This window comes from Nansenia antarctica (genome assembly GCF_963989245.1).
Source record: "Nansenia antarctica genome assembly, chromosome: 3".
Lineage (NCBI taxonomy): Eukaryota > Metazoa > Chordata > Actinopteri > Argentiniformes > Microstomatidae > Nansenia > Nansenia antarctica.
This window is the reverse complement of record NC_137688.1, coordinates 48,530,257-48,543,810: the sequence shown is the minus strand read 5'-3', so window position 1 is coordinate 48,543,810 and position 13,554 is coordinate 48,530,257. Positions and strand designations below refer to the sequence as shown.

The 13,554-nt window shown below is 44.0% G+C and overlaps 1 protein-coding gene across 1 annotated transcript in view; it reads left to right on the top strand.

Annotated features, from left to right (window-relative positions):
• Positions 1–211: 211 nt before the first annotated feature.
• Positions 212–13,554, top strand: part of LOC308154170 (protein TANC1-like) — a gene marked incomplete at both ends in the record, with an annotated part of 50,485 nt that continues 37,142 nt past the window's right edge. Inside the window, 5 exons of the mRNA XM_080527344.1 lie at positions 212–275; positions 2,992–3,198; positions 4,999–5,085; positions 10,548–10,678; positions 12,091–12,337. Of these exons, the coding sequence (XP_080383470.1) occupies positions 212–275; positions 2,992–3,198; positions 4,999–5,085; positions 10,548–10,678; positions 12,091–12,337 (736 nt within the window). The remainder of the gene's footprint in view (positions 276–2,991; positions 3,199–4,998; positions 5,086–10,547; positions 10,679–12,090; positions 12,338–13,554) is intronic.

Sequence of the window (13,554 nt, the reverse complement as noted above, 5' to 3'; positions counted from 1 at the left end):
TGTACGTTTGTAATTACACTGCCAATGCAATGCATGTGCTTTATAAATGAACCACCGCCTGCCATGCTGAATAGCCTAGGATTTGTGCTGTTCAAATCCCTTTCTTTGGTAAATCGGTAATTTTGAATGCTATGCCTCAGTGAGAATAATAGGTTTTATTGAATTAATTTCTTCAGAACCTGGAAGCCAGTGAATCGCTGAAAGTATTACCATGTTCAAAGCAGTATTTGGGAAGAATAGAGAAGGAGGAGGGAAGAGGAGCAAAAGGGACACAGGTAAGAAAGAAAAAACACACAAACTTGGTATAAAAAGTGGAAATGCTCTTACACAATTGATGCTCAATAATCGGATAATCTGTTGTTCTGTGGTGTTGACACACACACACACACACACACACACACACACACACACACACACCCTTTCTTGTCTGATATGAATACATAACATGTACAACAATATCAATGGATTTGAACAGTCTCTCTGACTGCGGCGACTGCACTGAAAATACAATAACAGACAAAGAGAAACGGATCTTGAACATGTGTAGTTTGTAGAACTTGACCTAATTGAATATCAGCCGCTCCGAATTTTCTTTTCCTTGGTGATTTAAGTTGAACCGTTTCAATTAGCCTATTTTTGTGAGTGAATGCGTGTCCCAGTCCTTTAAGCTCACTCAGTCATAAAGTGTGTCAAGAGAAGTTTGAGTGGTTTGAACAAACATCCTGACCCACAAAAAAAAGATTTTTTATTTTTATTTTTTGTTTTTTTGTTTTTTTGTTTAAACTTGTTGGTGTTGCAGAGGAGGATATCATATTATGTCTGCGGCATGATGTCAATTGTTGTTATTATCTCTAATTAAACCCCATAAACAGGCTCATGCTTGGTCCTGTAACTGTTTGCTTCCATTGCAGGGCTGCACTTCTCTGCATCTACTAACCCTAACCCTATAGTTCTGATATACTTATACTTGGTTCAGGCAGGAAAGCAAAGCTAATCAAAATGGCAAAATCTGTACGTGTCTCATAAACTGACTGTTCACCAGCAGATGAGAAATTAGAACACACTGTGGAAATGTGGATAAAGAGTGAACATATTGCGCATGAAATATTTAATGCACCACACCATATTGGCAAGGGTGGAAGGCAAGAAGTGTGTCAGTTCTCATTGAGTTTCAGCTATAGTATCAAGATGTTCAATTCAGTCCATGTTACACTCGGGTATTCCACTATTCTAACATAACATAGACTCCTCTCTCACCCAGCATCAGAGTATGATGGCGATGCCCATGGGTACTGTGGTAGTATGTACATATATGAGGCTAACTACTGCATACAGCATGTGGATGAAAAAGGCCTGACAATGTTGCATCATTGTATGATAAGCAGCATATGTTTCCCATAGGGCTAGCTGTGTGAATGAATGTGGCCTGGAGGGAAACTAAGGAAGATCATGGAAAGTTTAAATCATAATGCCAAGTATCACGGCCACAGCCCACAGCCCCGCGCTCACCAGATCAGATCTTTAATTTACCGTAACTCATTTCGAAAACTTTTTCTCAACGTTCTCAATTTCCCTCCTCATCCTCTCCCTCTGTCCATTTTTGTAGCTTGGACATTTGTAACTTCCTCTTGTTTCACACAGGAAAGAGGTCACTATTACTGTGCACTTGGAATAGGATGGATAGTACCAATGGTGGGATAGTACCAATGGTGGGATAGTACCAATGGTGGGACACATTGAAATGGACCTCTTCAATGAGATTTCCTTGTAGCTTTAATACACTACCCAAACACTCTTGATGATATGTCATCAGGTAGTACTTGGATCAAGTGAGCATCAATTGGCACCCTGTGCACATCATTGAAGCCCTCTATGCTGTTGCTATTATATTTAGCACAGCGAGAAGGCAGAAGTGGAACACCCTTGCCCACAAAGTGGTGGGTTTCTAGTGGGTGGTCCTGGCTTCAAAGAGACACAACTCAACTCATAATTGTTCAAGATCAAGATGTTAATCCATGATGAGATGATGATGATCATTTAGACTGTTTATTTATTTATTGTAATGTTTTTGTTTTAATTTGTTATATTTTAAAGATGATTTAGACTGCTAGGCCTTGGAATCTTTTACACAAGCGTTACAGAAGCACACTTACTGATTTCTCCAAAACATGTATTTGACCTATAAAAGCTTCAATGTTATTGCACAACGATTCAATCAGAAAATGGCTATTTAGGTCAAAATATGTTTATTTTGGGTGGAAAATTATTATTTTTGAGCTCCTCCTAAAATGACTTCCGATATGCCATGACATGATATTTCATACAGCCAGTGTGACATGGCTAGCCTGTGTGTAAAGTTAGCACACAGAGTAAAATATAACCCTCTGAACCCCCTTTATCTGCTTTTTCACGACTAAGTTAAACAACCTTTCCACAATTTCTATTGAGAATTGCTCCTAGCAATATCATAATAACATTATTTTTCCAAATACTTCTGATGACTAACATCAGTTGCATCTGTTCTTTGACTATGTTGTTCAAGAAAAGCCAGGAAGCAAAACTGACCGGCGTTGGCCTTTAAACAATCTGTAGTGCAATTGTTTGTTATTTTACAGATTTCAAAATTCAGCATTACAAATAAAAACAAAACAAATCAATAAAAAGTATAATTGAAATAGAATATCGATTTGTAGGATTTGTTTGAATTGAATGACGTATCCAGAGAAACCGAGGCATCATGAAAGTTGACTGAAGTCGACTATCATCCCCAGGGTTGAATCTTTAACGGTGTGGACCTTTATTTCACAATATCCTCTCCTTCCTTGAAAAATAGCCTTAACTATATATGACTGTTTTTCTCCAGACTGCATGAAATGATTAACAGCTTATTCTCTCTCTCCTTCTTTCCTTTCTCTACCTCTTCCCTCTCTTTCCACTTCCTTTCTCTCTCTCCTGCTCTCTCCCCTATTCATCTCCCTGTTTTCTGCCTAGTGGGTGGTGACTGCCACACCCACAGTACCCAGCGAAGGGGCCCTGGCGGACAGGGCTCGTATCTCCAGGAGCCTGCCAGGGCCCATGCCCGCGCCCCAGGGGGCTTTCTGAGATTGGCCAAGGGGGGGTCTATTTCCCTGCCCTCCTCCCCGTTGCTCCCTCGCCAAGCCGTCATGGTGCCCTCTCACACCTTCATCAAGTCCCCAGGTAACAGCCAGCCATGCCTTCCAACATGCTGAAAACACCCAGATACCTCCAAGCCTACTTATGCACTAAAGAGTGTTCTCTATGGAGACGTTAAACACAAGTTTAAGTTCAGGAGTAGGCTTTATTTGCTTCAAAATAAAGGCTTCATTTGCAACTGCCCGAGTGCAAATGAAGTCTACAGTATGCCAGATATTTTACACCATTTGATGCATTCAGTCTCTGCTGATATATGGGGTTCTGATGTTTTTTCATTGCTGAAACAGGGCACTATATTGTGGATGTATTCCTATTCACCTACACAGACCAAGTAGCCTATTGTGGTGAAAAGGAGGGTCTATGTGGGGCTTTCCTCATTGACCCTCTTATGTTTGTTGCATCAAAACAAAAAGTGTTAGGGGCTGTTTGTAGAGATTGAGCTATGGTTGCTATGGACGTTGTTGTTGTTTTACTGGTATGTTTATTGTCTCTGCAGTACATGGTGTTGATTGATTAAGGCTTGATTAAGGCTTGATTAAGACGTATTCACCGCGTCAATGTTTATTTCCCCAGGGAGATTCAGTGATAATGCTGAAATGTCACATTAACATGTTGTCAATGCTAAGTCAATACAACAACATTTAGTAGCTGCAGGATGGGAATGCTCAAAGCGAACAGGCACTTTCATCACTCACAAACGCTTTTGAACCTTTGGAAGTGATCATGATTACTCCATGGCAGGGCTGTCATAATACATGGTCTGCGTCTTGTTAGTTGATTTATAGGTAGTTCATCTTAAAGGCATAGTTCACCCATATAAAAAAGCACATATTTGATTCTTTACCCAAAAAGGAGTTTATGGAGAAGGACAGACTTCAATACACACGTTGGTTCTGTTTCTGGGCTCTGTAACTGACAGCTAATTGTTAGAATTCATTTTTTATTTTTTTTACTAAAACCCAATGCAAGTCAATGGACTCTAAATTAGCATGTTTGAAATGTCATGATCTAATCAAAGTAATTTAAATCAAGTAATTGAGTATTTTCAGAGAATTTGAGATGACAGATTGACAGACGGATACAATTTCAAACATGCTAATTTAGGGTCCCTTGACTTCCATTAGATTTTGAAAGTTTGCCCCATCAACTCATTTCAGGGCAATGAACCAAATATATGATTTTGTAATTTGGGTGAACTATTCCTTGTGTCCTGGATGGAGGGAATCGACCCTGGACCTGGAAATTGGCAGTGAAGTTATGACATACGTATTAACTACACATCATTGCGATTCTTTGCAATTAGTGCAAACAAACACTAGGTGCCAGTGTTCATCAAGCTGACACTTGGAGCTCAGCAGAGAGGCTATTTTCCCTAACATGACATTAAGAAATTAACTTATTTCTTCTGTGACCAGGTTAATATGGAATAGATTCGTATTTTACATCCACAGTTTTTTTTATCATGTTTGGGATTTTTTCAATTCGCCAAATGGTTGATTACTTTATGAATGAGAAATTGTTCTTCAACAGAAGAAAACGCTCACCCATGCACACACACACACACACACACACACACACACACACACACACACACACACACACACATACACACACACACACCACAAATCCGGAAAAGCTTAATATCTCTCACTCCCTCTCTCTCTTTCCCTCTCTCGCTGTCTCTCTCTCCTGCGTTCTTCTCCGTGTCTCATTTATTCCATCCTCTCTCTCTCTCTCTCTCTCTCTCTCTCTCTCTCTCTCTCTCTCTCTCTCTCTCTCTCTCTTCCTCTCTCTCTCTCTCTCCCTCTGTTGCTCTGACTGAAGGTCTGATCAGGAAGCTGGAATATGTGGAGAGCCCTTTTCCCGGAGAATCCATCATCTTCGCTCTGAACGACAAGCCTTCCCAGAGAGGTGAGTGTGCGTGTGGGGTGTCCTTGCAGGGAAGAGAGGGTGGAGGAGGACGGATGGTGTAGGGAGGGAGAAGGAGGGGAAGGAAGAGGAGGGGAAGCGATAGAGAGAACAGATGAAGAATAACTCCTCTATGACTATGACATTAAAAACAAGAGGTTGTCCTTTTTAAGTTTCTACTTATTTATCCTCTACCATCATCTTTTCCAAACAGTGTGTTTGCATATCCCACTTGGATTTTAAAGTTGAGTGTGGTCTTGGTGTCTCCTGTGTGTGTGTGTGTGTGTGTGTGTGTGTGTGTGTGTGTGTGTGTGTCTGTGTGTGTGTCTGTGTGTGTCTGTGTGTGTGTGTGTGTGTGTGTGTGTGCCTGTGCGTGTGTGCATGTCTGTGTGTGTGTGTGTGTGTGTGTGTGTGTGTGTGTCTTTGCGTGTGTGTGTGTGTGTGTGTGTGCACATGATTGTAAGTTTGTGTGAGTATGTGTTATGCTGGGTCTCTCAGGGCAAGTGCCATCCATCCTTGCCCAGCTGTTTACGTTGAGCGGCTAAAGGACTACCCTGAGGCGATGCAGTCTGTCTCTAACATCTTGCCCTTGTGTTGCCAAGCGCCTCTCTGCCTCTCGTATCCAACGGCAACGGCATAGTGGTTTATGTTTACTGTAGCAATACTTGAATCTCCAGTGTTTCCCTCCCTGTATTATTCCTTCGGCTGGCTCCTCAGAACTGTATCCAGGGCAACCGAAAACTAAACACATTATTTTACCAATTGGACGTATTGACATGGGACATGGGATTTAAATTGGAGTTGGAATTGCATTGCACTTCTGAGTTTACTGCAATTATCTAAAGAACACTGATTAGTGTTGAGTTCTCTATGTGCACCATATCTCCTAACAATCCAGTGTCTGTACTGACTAGTACTGAGAGGGACTCTTCAGTGCAGCCCAGCCGACGTGGGAGCAGATGGGTTTGCAGTGAGAGGTGGAAAGAGATTCATTGGCAGCTTGTTGTGATCATGTAGCATGCAGCTAATGAGCTTGATTCTGGTTACTCGCTAATGAGAATGGGCTGTGGTAACTTCACTGTGTGAGGTCAGAGGTGTGTGTGTGCATGTGCGTGTGTGTGGGCGCGCGTGTGCGCATGGGTGCATTCGTGGTGTTTTTTTAGTTATTTTTATTTTTATAAATAAATAAATAGATACTGTACATGCTCTGACCACCTTCAGATTTTTCTGTACAGTAACAACCTGCCAACCAATCAGAGCCATACAATAGATGGGAGATGATAATCAGGAGATAATAATCAGGAGATAATAGGGGAGTTTATTTTTTCACTCTCTCTCTCCAATACGTGGAGCGAGTGGGTTTGCATGCATTCAAGTGGGTTTGCATGCATTTACATTGATTAACATTTGTATTCTGATCATTAACATTGGTCTGCAGCCCCTTTTACTAATGTTATGAAGATAGCTTTTTACATTTACAGTCAGTGAGGGTTTGAACCCAGTCACTGAATGTATATCTAGTCAGTAAAAGGCAGCGGTGACACAGGACATTGTGTTGTGGGGTTTTGCCTCCATGGTCAGATCTCACTCATGTTGACATAAAACATCACACCCCACTACTCCAGACCTGGATCCAACAGGCCTAGGGCTGAAACTATTTCAGGTGTGCTCGATCTTGTTTGAGGTTTGCACTTTTGGGACTCCCAATGGTTCCATTGTATTGGAGTGTAGCTCACATGTTGGACATGTGGTGTCCCTCATTGTTGGACCCAGGTGTGCCTCCCTCTCCCATCTCAGTGTGGTTTCATTAGAGCAGTGGTAGCAGTTAGTCATTGATGTCATTAGCTGTTGTTGTTGCTGTCGTCTCATCATGGGATGGGAGTCTGTTTATTTGCTTTGGGAGAGACCATTCAGGTGCACTGGCATACCGCAGTTTCCCTACGCCCCCCTGCAAGGTCGAAATTCAGGCCTCTCCCTTCAAAATTGTCATAAAATGTAATGCGTCAGTCCCTCAAATCACAAAGTAAGTATCATTTGAAAGTTTAGTAAAAAACGGATAGGTAAAGATAGTCCACTGTACAATGAAACAATCCCTAGTCTTTTGAGGGTGGACTTATTTGGCATTAATAGACTGGTTTAACACACCACACTGAACTTTCTGTCCAATCTGTGAGAAGCGCAAACCGCAAGGATGGCTCATTGTGCAAGCTTAGGTATACAGGACAGTTGTAGTATATTCTAAACGGCCCATTGGTTGCTGATTAGTATGCACACTGTTGCTTCGGAAAATTGGCGATGTGAACTCATTATAGAATCTGCAACGTTTGAATTTCGGTCTTTACTGAACAAGTGAATAGGCCTACTAATGTACTGCAAAACTGCAATAATTTGCAGCCTAAATAGCAACATGGCGACACCACGTATTCGCTACAGGAAACATAAACATATGTTAGGCTAAAGAGGAGAAAATTAAGACCTATAAACATTGCTCTATTAAAGCATCCAGCCCTGATTTCAGCACCGCAGAATCTGGTACGCCTCAAATTAAATCCTAACAGCCTATCCCTACTTGAGAGGCTGCTGTCCTGATGTGGTCCTCCTGTCTTCCTGCTTGCCTACAGGCCTCCTAGTAGCTTATGCACAGTGTCACTGACTCCTGATCTTGTTACCTGCCTAATACTAGTAGCCCAGGGGCGGCTGTGGCGCAGGAGGTAGAGCCGCCGTCTAATGATTGCAAGGTTGGCAGATCGGCGATTCGAGCCCCGGCTGGCCACATGTCGAAGTGTCCTTGGGCAAGACACTGAACCCCAAATTGCTCCCAGTGAGCGGGCCGGCACCTTACATGGTAGCTTGCCGCCATTGGTGTGTGAATGTGTGTGTGAATGGGTGAATGAGAGGCCTTTGTAAAGCGCTTTGGATAAAGGCGCTATATAAGTCAGTCCATTTGCCCACGCATCGTGTCGCTTTGCAATTCTTGGTGCAATGTTGTAACTACAGCCTGTAAGTTACAGGTTGCGGGCCCGGCTGTTTTCCATTCAGAGTAGAGGGTGGCATGGGAAGGAACATGATGTTCTCCCACTATAACCTAAAACCTGACGCACGTCTCCATGAAAAGTCCTCACTTTATTCTGTAGCTCCTAGAGCGTTGTTATAGTACGGTACATCTCCTGCCCTATTCATTCATCTCAATTCTCTGCTAGTTCGCCTCCCGTCTGTCTGAGAAATGGCTAATTTGACAGATGGGCAACCGTTTCAATGTTGTCAATAGCGTGTCTTATAGGCTATTCATGTTAAACATTATGAATTAACTGTTGGCACACAATCTGCAACGTGTACCACGGAGGGGAGCATAGGTGGTGTGAGTTGACAGGAAACAGACAGGTCCCCAGGGTTTCTCTTGCTGGGAGCTGTGGGGGCGGGTGGTACTCCAGTGTTCATGGGTGCAGTGAAAGCCTGTCAGATGTTGAAGGCTGGTGAGCAGCATGGTAGTTAGTATGGGCGCTGCTGTCAGAAACACAACTCCTCCAGCACTGCCTTCCCTGGTTCTTGTCAGGGGCAGGAGTGATGCAGGGATGGGAGCACGTTGTTAAACTCTGGGTTGGCACTCACAACCCTTGTTAACTATTTTGTTGGACCATTAAAATGACAGATTTATTCTCCTGAGCACAACCTTTTTTCTGTAGACCTGTCCCTGATCCCCTCCTACCTCTCCCCCCTCTCTTTCTCCTCCTCTGTTCTCTGGCTGTCTGAGACTGTTTAATACATCAATGTGTGTGTGTTTTTTTTTGTCTTATGCAAATGACATACTGTCTGTATTTTCACTCCCATGCATTTTGCCTGATGAGTGAGTGCACTATCCAGTAAACGTGAATGTGTGTTGAATGTTAAGTAACTGTTAAAACCTCCCGGTGGTGAGGATTTAGATAAGCTGACGCAGATATGATGCAAGAATGGCAAATAACAAATAGATTGTAAGGGGTCTGTCTTTTATCATGCATGCCAAGGTCCAATCCACCAATTGGGCGTATCGAAATGTGTAAACCAATCCAAGGTGACCACCATTTTCCACTGGACACAGACCCATTCCTTGACTCATAGTCTGGTCCCAGATCTTGGCATGACAACGATGGGCAGAGAGGTTGGCGACTGTTGAAACAGCTCTGCCAGCTACAACAGCCCATTGTGAAAGCATAATAAATAATTAAAATACAAATTGACCAACTGTTGTATTCATATTGCAGTGCTATATTTGTCATTAAAAGCTTTTAAATGCAGGAATTTCCATTCGTTATTATTCAATTTGCTTTCCTCGTTGAATGAATCGAAATAAACCTTGACCAGACAGGTTTGATCATCATTAGATCATCTTTTTTATGCCCCCAAAAAAAGAATTGAATGATTGAACATGAACAGTTTATTATGCATTCGAAAATAACGTTGATATCCAAGCCACATCATTATTGCCATTGAAAATGTTTGCTTGTTATGTATGTATGTATGTATGTATGTACATTACTTTCTGTACATTGCATCTCTTCCATGGAGAGAGTAGATGGTGGTGAGATCAATGGTGAGAGAAAAGCGTGAGGAGATGCTGAGAGACAGAGAGAGAGAGAGAGGGAGAGAAAGAGACTGAGTATGTGGAGAGACCTTGAGAAGATGGATTGAAAGGATAATGATTAATGAGCTATATCTACCCCCCCCCCCTCCTCTCTCTTTACCCATAGTATCCCTTTTCCCTATACAACGTTTGAAACTCCTATTTTTCATCTCATTTGCATACTGTATGTAGATGAGATAGAACTGTGCTCATGGAATGCTGCCGTCTCCTTAGAAACGGTATGGTGGTGTAGCGAATAGTGATGGCGAGGTGAGAGGTCATGGCAGCAGGACCCGTCTCAGAGAGGTGTGCACCGTATTTCTCATCTCAGACAATCTGTCCGGTAGCAGCAGCCAAGGCGGTGTGACAGCACATCAACCCTCTGCTGGAGGGCCAACGCTGAGCTCATTGAGATTCACCCCCACGTAGCGCTGAGCGGGCACACACACACACACACACATGCATACACACACACATACATACACACACACACACACACACCTACACCTATACACACACACACACACACCTATACACACTCACACTTACACTCACACACACACACTCACACACACATAGACATACACAGACATACACCTATACACACACACACACACACTCTCACACACACACACACACACACACACACGCAGCCAGGGACTGAAAAGCCACTGCCTGTGCATGCGTAATGAGGGCTGTGCTGACCTGTGGGCACATACATTATCCTCAGTCGACACAGCTGGATAGGAGAGGAGGGCTGGGCTGAGCTGGGCTGAGCTGAGCTGAGCTGGGCTGGGCTACAGCACGGTGGTCTCGTTTTCATCACTCACAGCCGTTTTCCTCCTCGTCCGTCTGTGTTTTCCAGAGCTGCATACGGAGCTCCAGCCAGGCTCCTCCCTCTCCACCCAGGAACTGATGACCAGGCTGGGCTTCTTACTGGGAGAAGGGACCCCCGCCTCATCCAGCTCCCCCATGGAGGACAGGAGGGAGAAAAAGGTATGCCCCCGCCCCCCCACCCTCCCTGCTTGCGTCCCCATGTACGGCTGGAATCAACAAGGCAGGGAAGGAAGGATGTAGGGAGAAGAGTAGTTTCGGAAATGATAGAGGATGCTCACTGTCTTGCTCTTTTCTTTTTTCTTTCACGAATTGGATGTGAAAGTATTGTTTTGTAATGACGCAGATGGGAGAATAACACAGGAGTTTTTGTACGCATTTCTCTGAATCGATCGCAAGGTTTTGTCTTGTGCCATGACGACAAGTGAGATGATTTGAGAGGCTCGAGGGCTTTGTTTGTTTGAGAAGATGCTATTTTAGAAACTTCCTTACAGACTCTGAATGGAACAGAATATAGCTAATCATAGTAGTTCATAGTGTGCATTTTGTGTGTCTGGCAGAACTGTACTCTATCAAGTACTTAAGATACACTTGCTTCAGCTTTCTAAATCGGGCAGGATTTGCACTTTTAGGACTGTTCCATTGTTTCTGTTGCCCCGGGCAATGCTAGATCAAGCTCACCTAAAGTGATTGAAAGAAGAAGAAACTATTTTGATCCAGAAGGTATAGTAGCTGGGTAACCAAGCTCCTTAAGAAAAGCAGATTATGTTTTTTATGGAACAAACAGTGTATTCGCTAAAATAATCTTACCATCAACTAAAATGGATGCCAATGGACATGGTTGTTTTTATTTCTTGATGCAGTGGCTCTCACCGTTATAGATACATGTGTATGTGAGTCTCTCGGGCCCATGTGAGCATTGGCCCACTTTCTTAACCTCTTTCCTCCACCTGAGCTCCAGATTCAGCCAGTTTTAGTCCGAGGGAAACGTGGGTTATGATGAGCGATGTGGGTTGTCCAGGCGAAGATAAATGAGGGGGTAGGTGAGGCAGGAATTTAGCACAGAGCTGAATCGACCTGATCTCCCCTCTCTACATGGAATGGAAATGTGTAAGGCAAGGCAGAAAACACTGGACAGCTGAGGAGGAGACGATGAGGAGGCGTCACGCTGTGCCCAGGAGAAGGAGGTGTTGTGGAGGTGTTGGAGGATGATGTTGAAGGATGAGTCGGGGGGGTTAATGGCGTTGGGTGAGGGGTGGGGAATATGTTATTGATTTATCCATCTGACACGAGCGCGAGCATAAACGCAGGCCACACCCACCACACACACACGCTCACCACACACACACACACACACACACACACACACACACACACACACACTCACACTTTTTCTCTTGACCTATATATACATATAGCACGGCAACCAGTGTGCGTCCAGCTGAAGAGGAAGGGCCGACAGGGGCTTTGTCTCTGATGAGAGATGTCCAGAGACAGAGGTGTTTTATTTACAGTTCTGTCTCTCTTTTTCTCTCTCCCCCCACCCCCTCTCTCTGTCTCTCTGTCATGTGCAGTGCGTTGCGTCTGCTCAGGCAGTGAGCCCCAGCTCCACGTTGACTTGCAGCACCACATCCCCCTGCTCCGACAGTCCCTGTTCCACCCTGAGCAACAGTGTCGCGGGTGGGGTCGAGGGGGGTGGGGGGCTGGCCCCCTGTCGCTCCAGCCCGAGCGGGACCCTCCTCAGCCCCAGCCCCCGTCCCAGCCCCTGCCCCAGCCCCAGCTCCAGCTCCACACTGGAGAGCAAGGACAGTGGCATCATAGGTGAGTGGCCTGAACACATACCCATGTATATGCTTTATATATGTTACCGTACGTGTGGGAAAACTAGGGTTAGGTTTAGGTGCTAGGGTGCTAGGGTTAGGGTTAGAGTTAGGGTTAGACATGCCAGCATGTACCAAGTCGACGTTTTATGCTGCCATGTCCCCGGAAATGCCAACATAAACCATTTTCCTACTTGTACCGTAACATATGTTATATATATATTTTTAAACGAATAAGGCAGTGAAAGGGAGCCTCACTCAGATATACGCTCTTAAGTTCACAACGCCCTCCAGCTCATCCTGTGGTCATCAATAACCCCGATAGACCGTATCTCATTACTGGCATAATTGATGAGCCTGTGACTGGGCCTGAATGAGACCGCGAAGCTGAATGAGTCTGTGATTATTACTCAACACCACGACACTGGAGAGAGAGACGACTAGACTCTGTAGAGGAGATACTACACATACAGATCTGGGACCCGGCTTGAGAAAGACATGGGAGATGGTATCGGTTTTTCTCTTTCTGTTTGTGAATAACTTCTGAGATTTTTTCCGAATTATATAGACTGTATACTTCCCTGTGGACACATACAGTGCATATTTGCTATTACTATATACCTCAGGAGAGATAGATGTATTCCATCAGGTACAGTATGTACTCCTAATGTACAGTTTCCGCTGGCTTTGTTAGAAGTCTCTCTTTTAGCCTGTGCCACTTAGAGCTTCAGCTCCCACCTGACAAAACTGGGACATTGCTGTCTTTGTTTCATATGGGTCTGGTCGGCTTAAAATAGGACATTTTTTTCACTGTCCCTAAATAGAGCTTGTATTTATAGGTAAATACAGAAGGGCAAAGGCTGTGTAATGCAACTGTTTGTTGGAGATGTTTTTCCAACGCGTGGCGGATGAACTAGATCTCCACTCATCCACGGTGGCTGTCACACATCACCGTTGATGTGATGGAGTATGCTCTGCCTCGTTTACTCTGCAAACACACCACACCATCAAGGCCTCATTCATGTAACTCTACATTTCTACTATACTCTTTGTGATTCTACCTCCTGAAAGAAAGAAAAACAAATACAATTGCTTTGAGAATCGATTGGTTCTTCAGTGTCTGGTAGAATGTAGTGTGTACAGTGTGTGTACAGTATGTATTTACAGTATGTATTTGACTCAGGTCAATAGTGCACAGATACGTCGTTTGATTGAGTG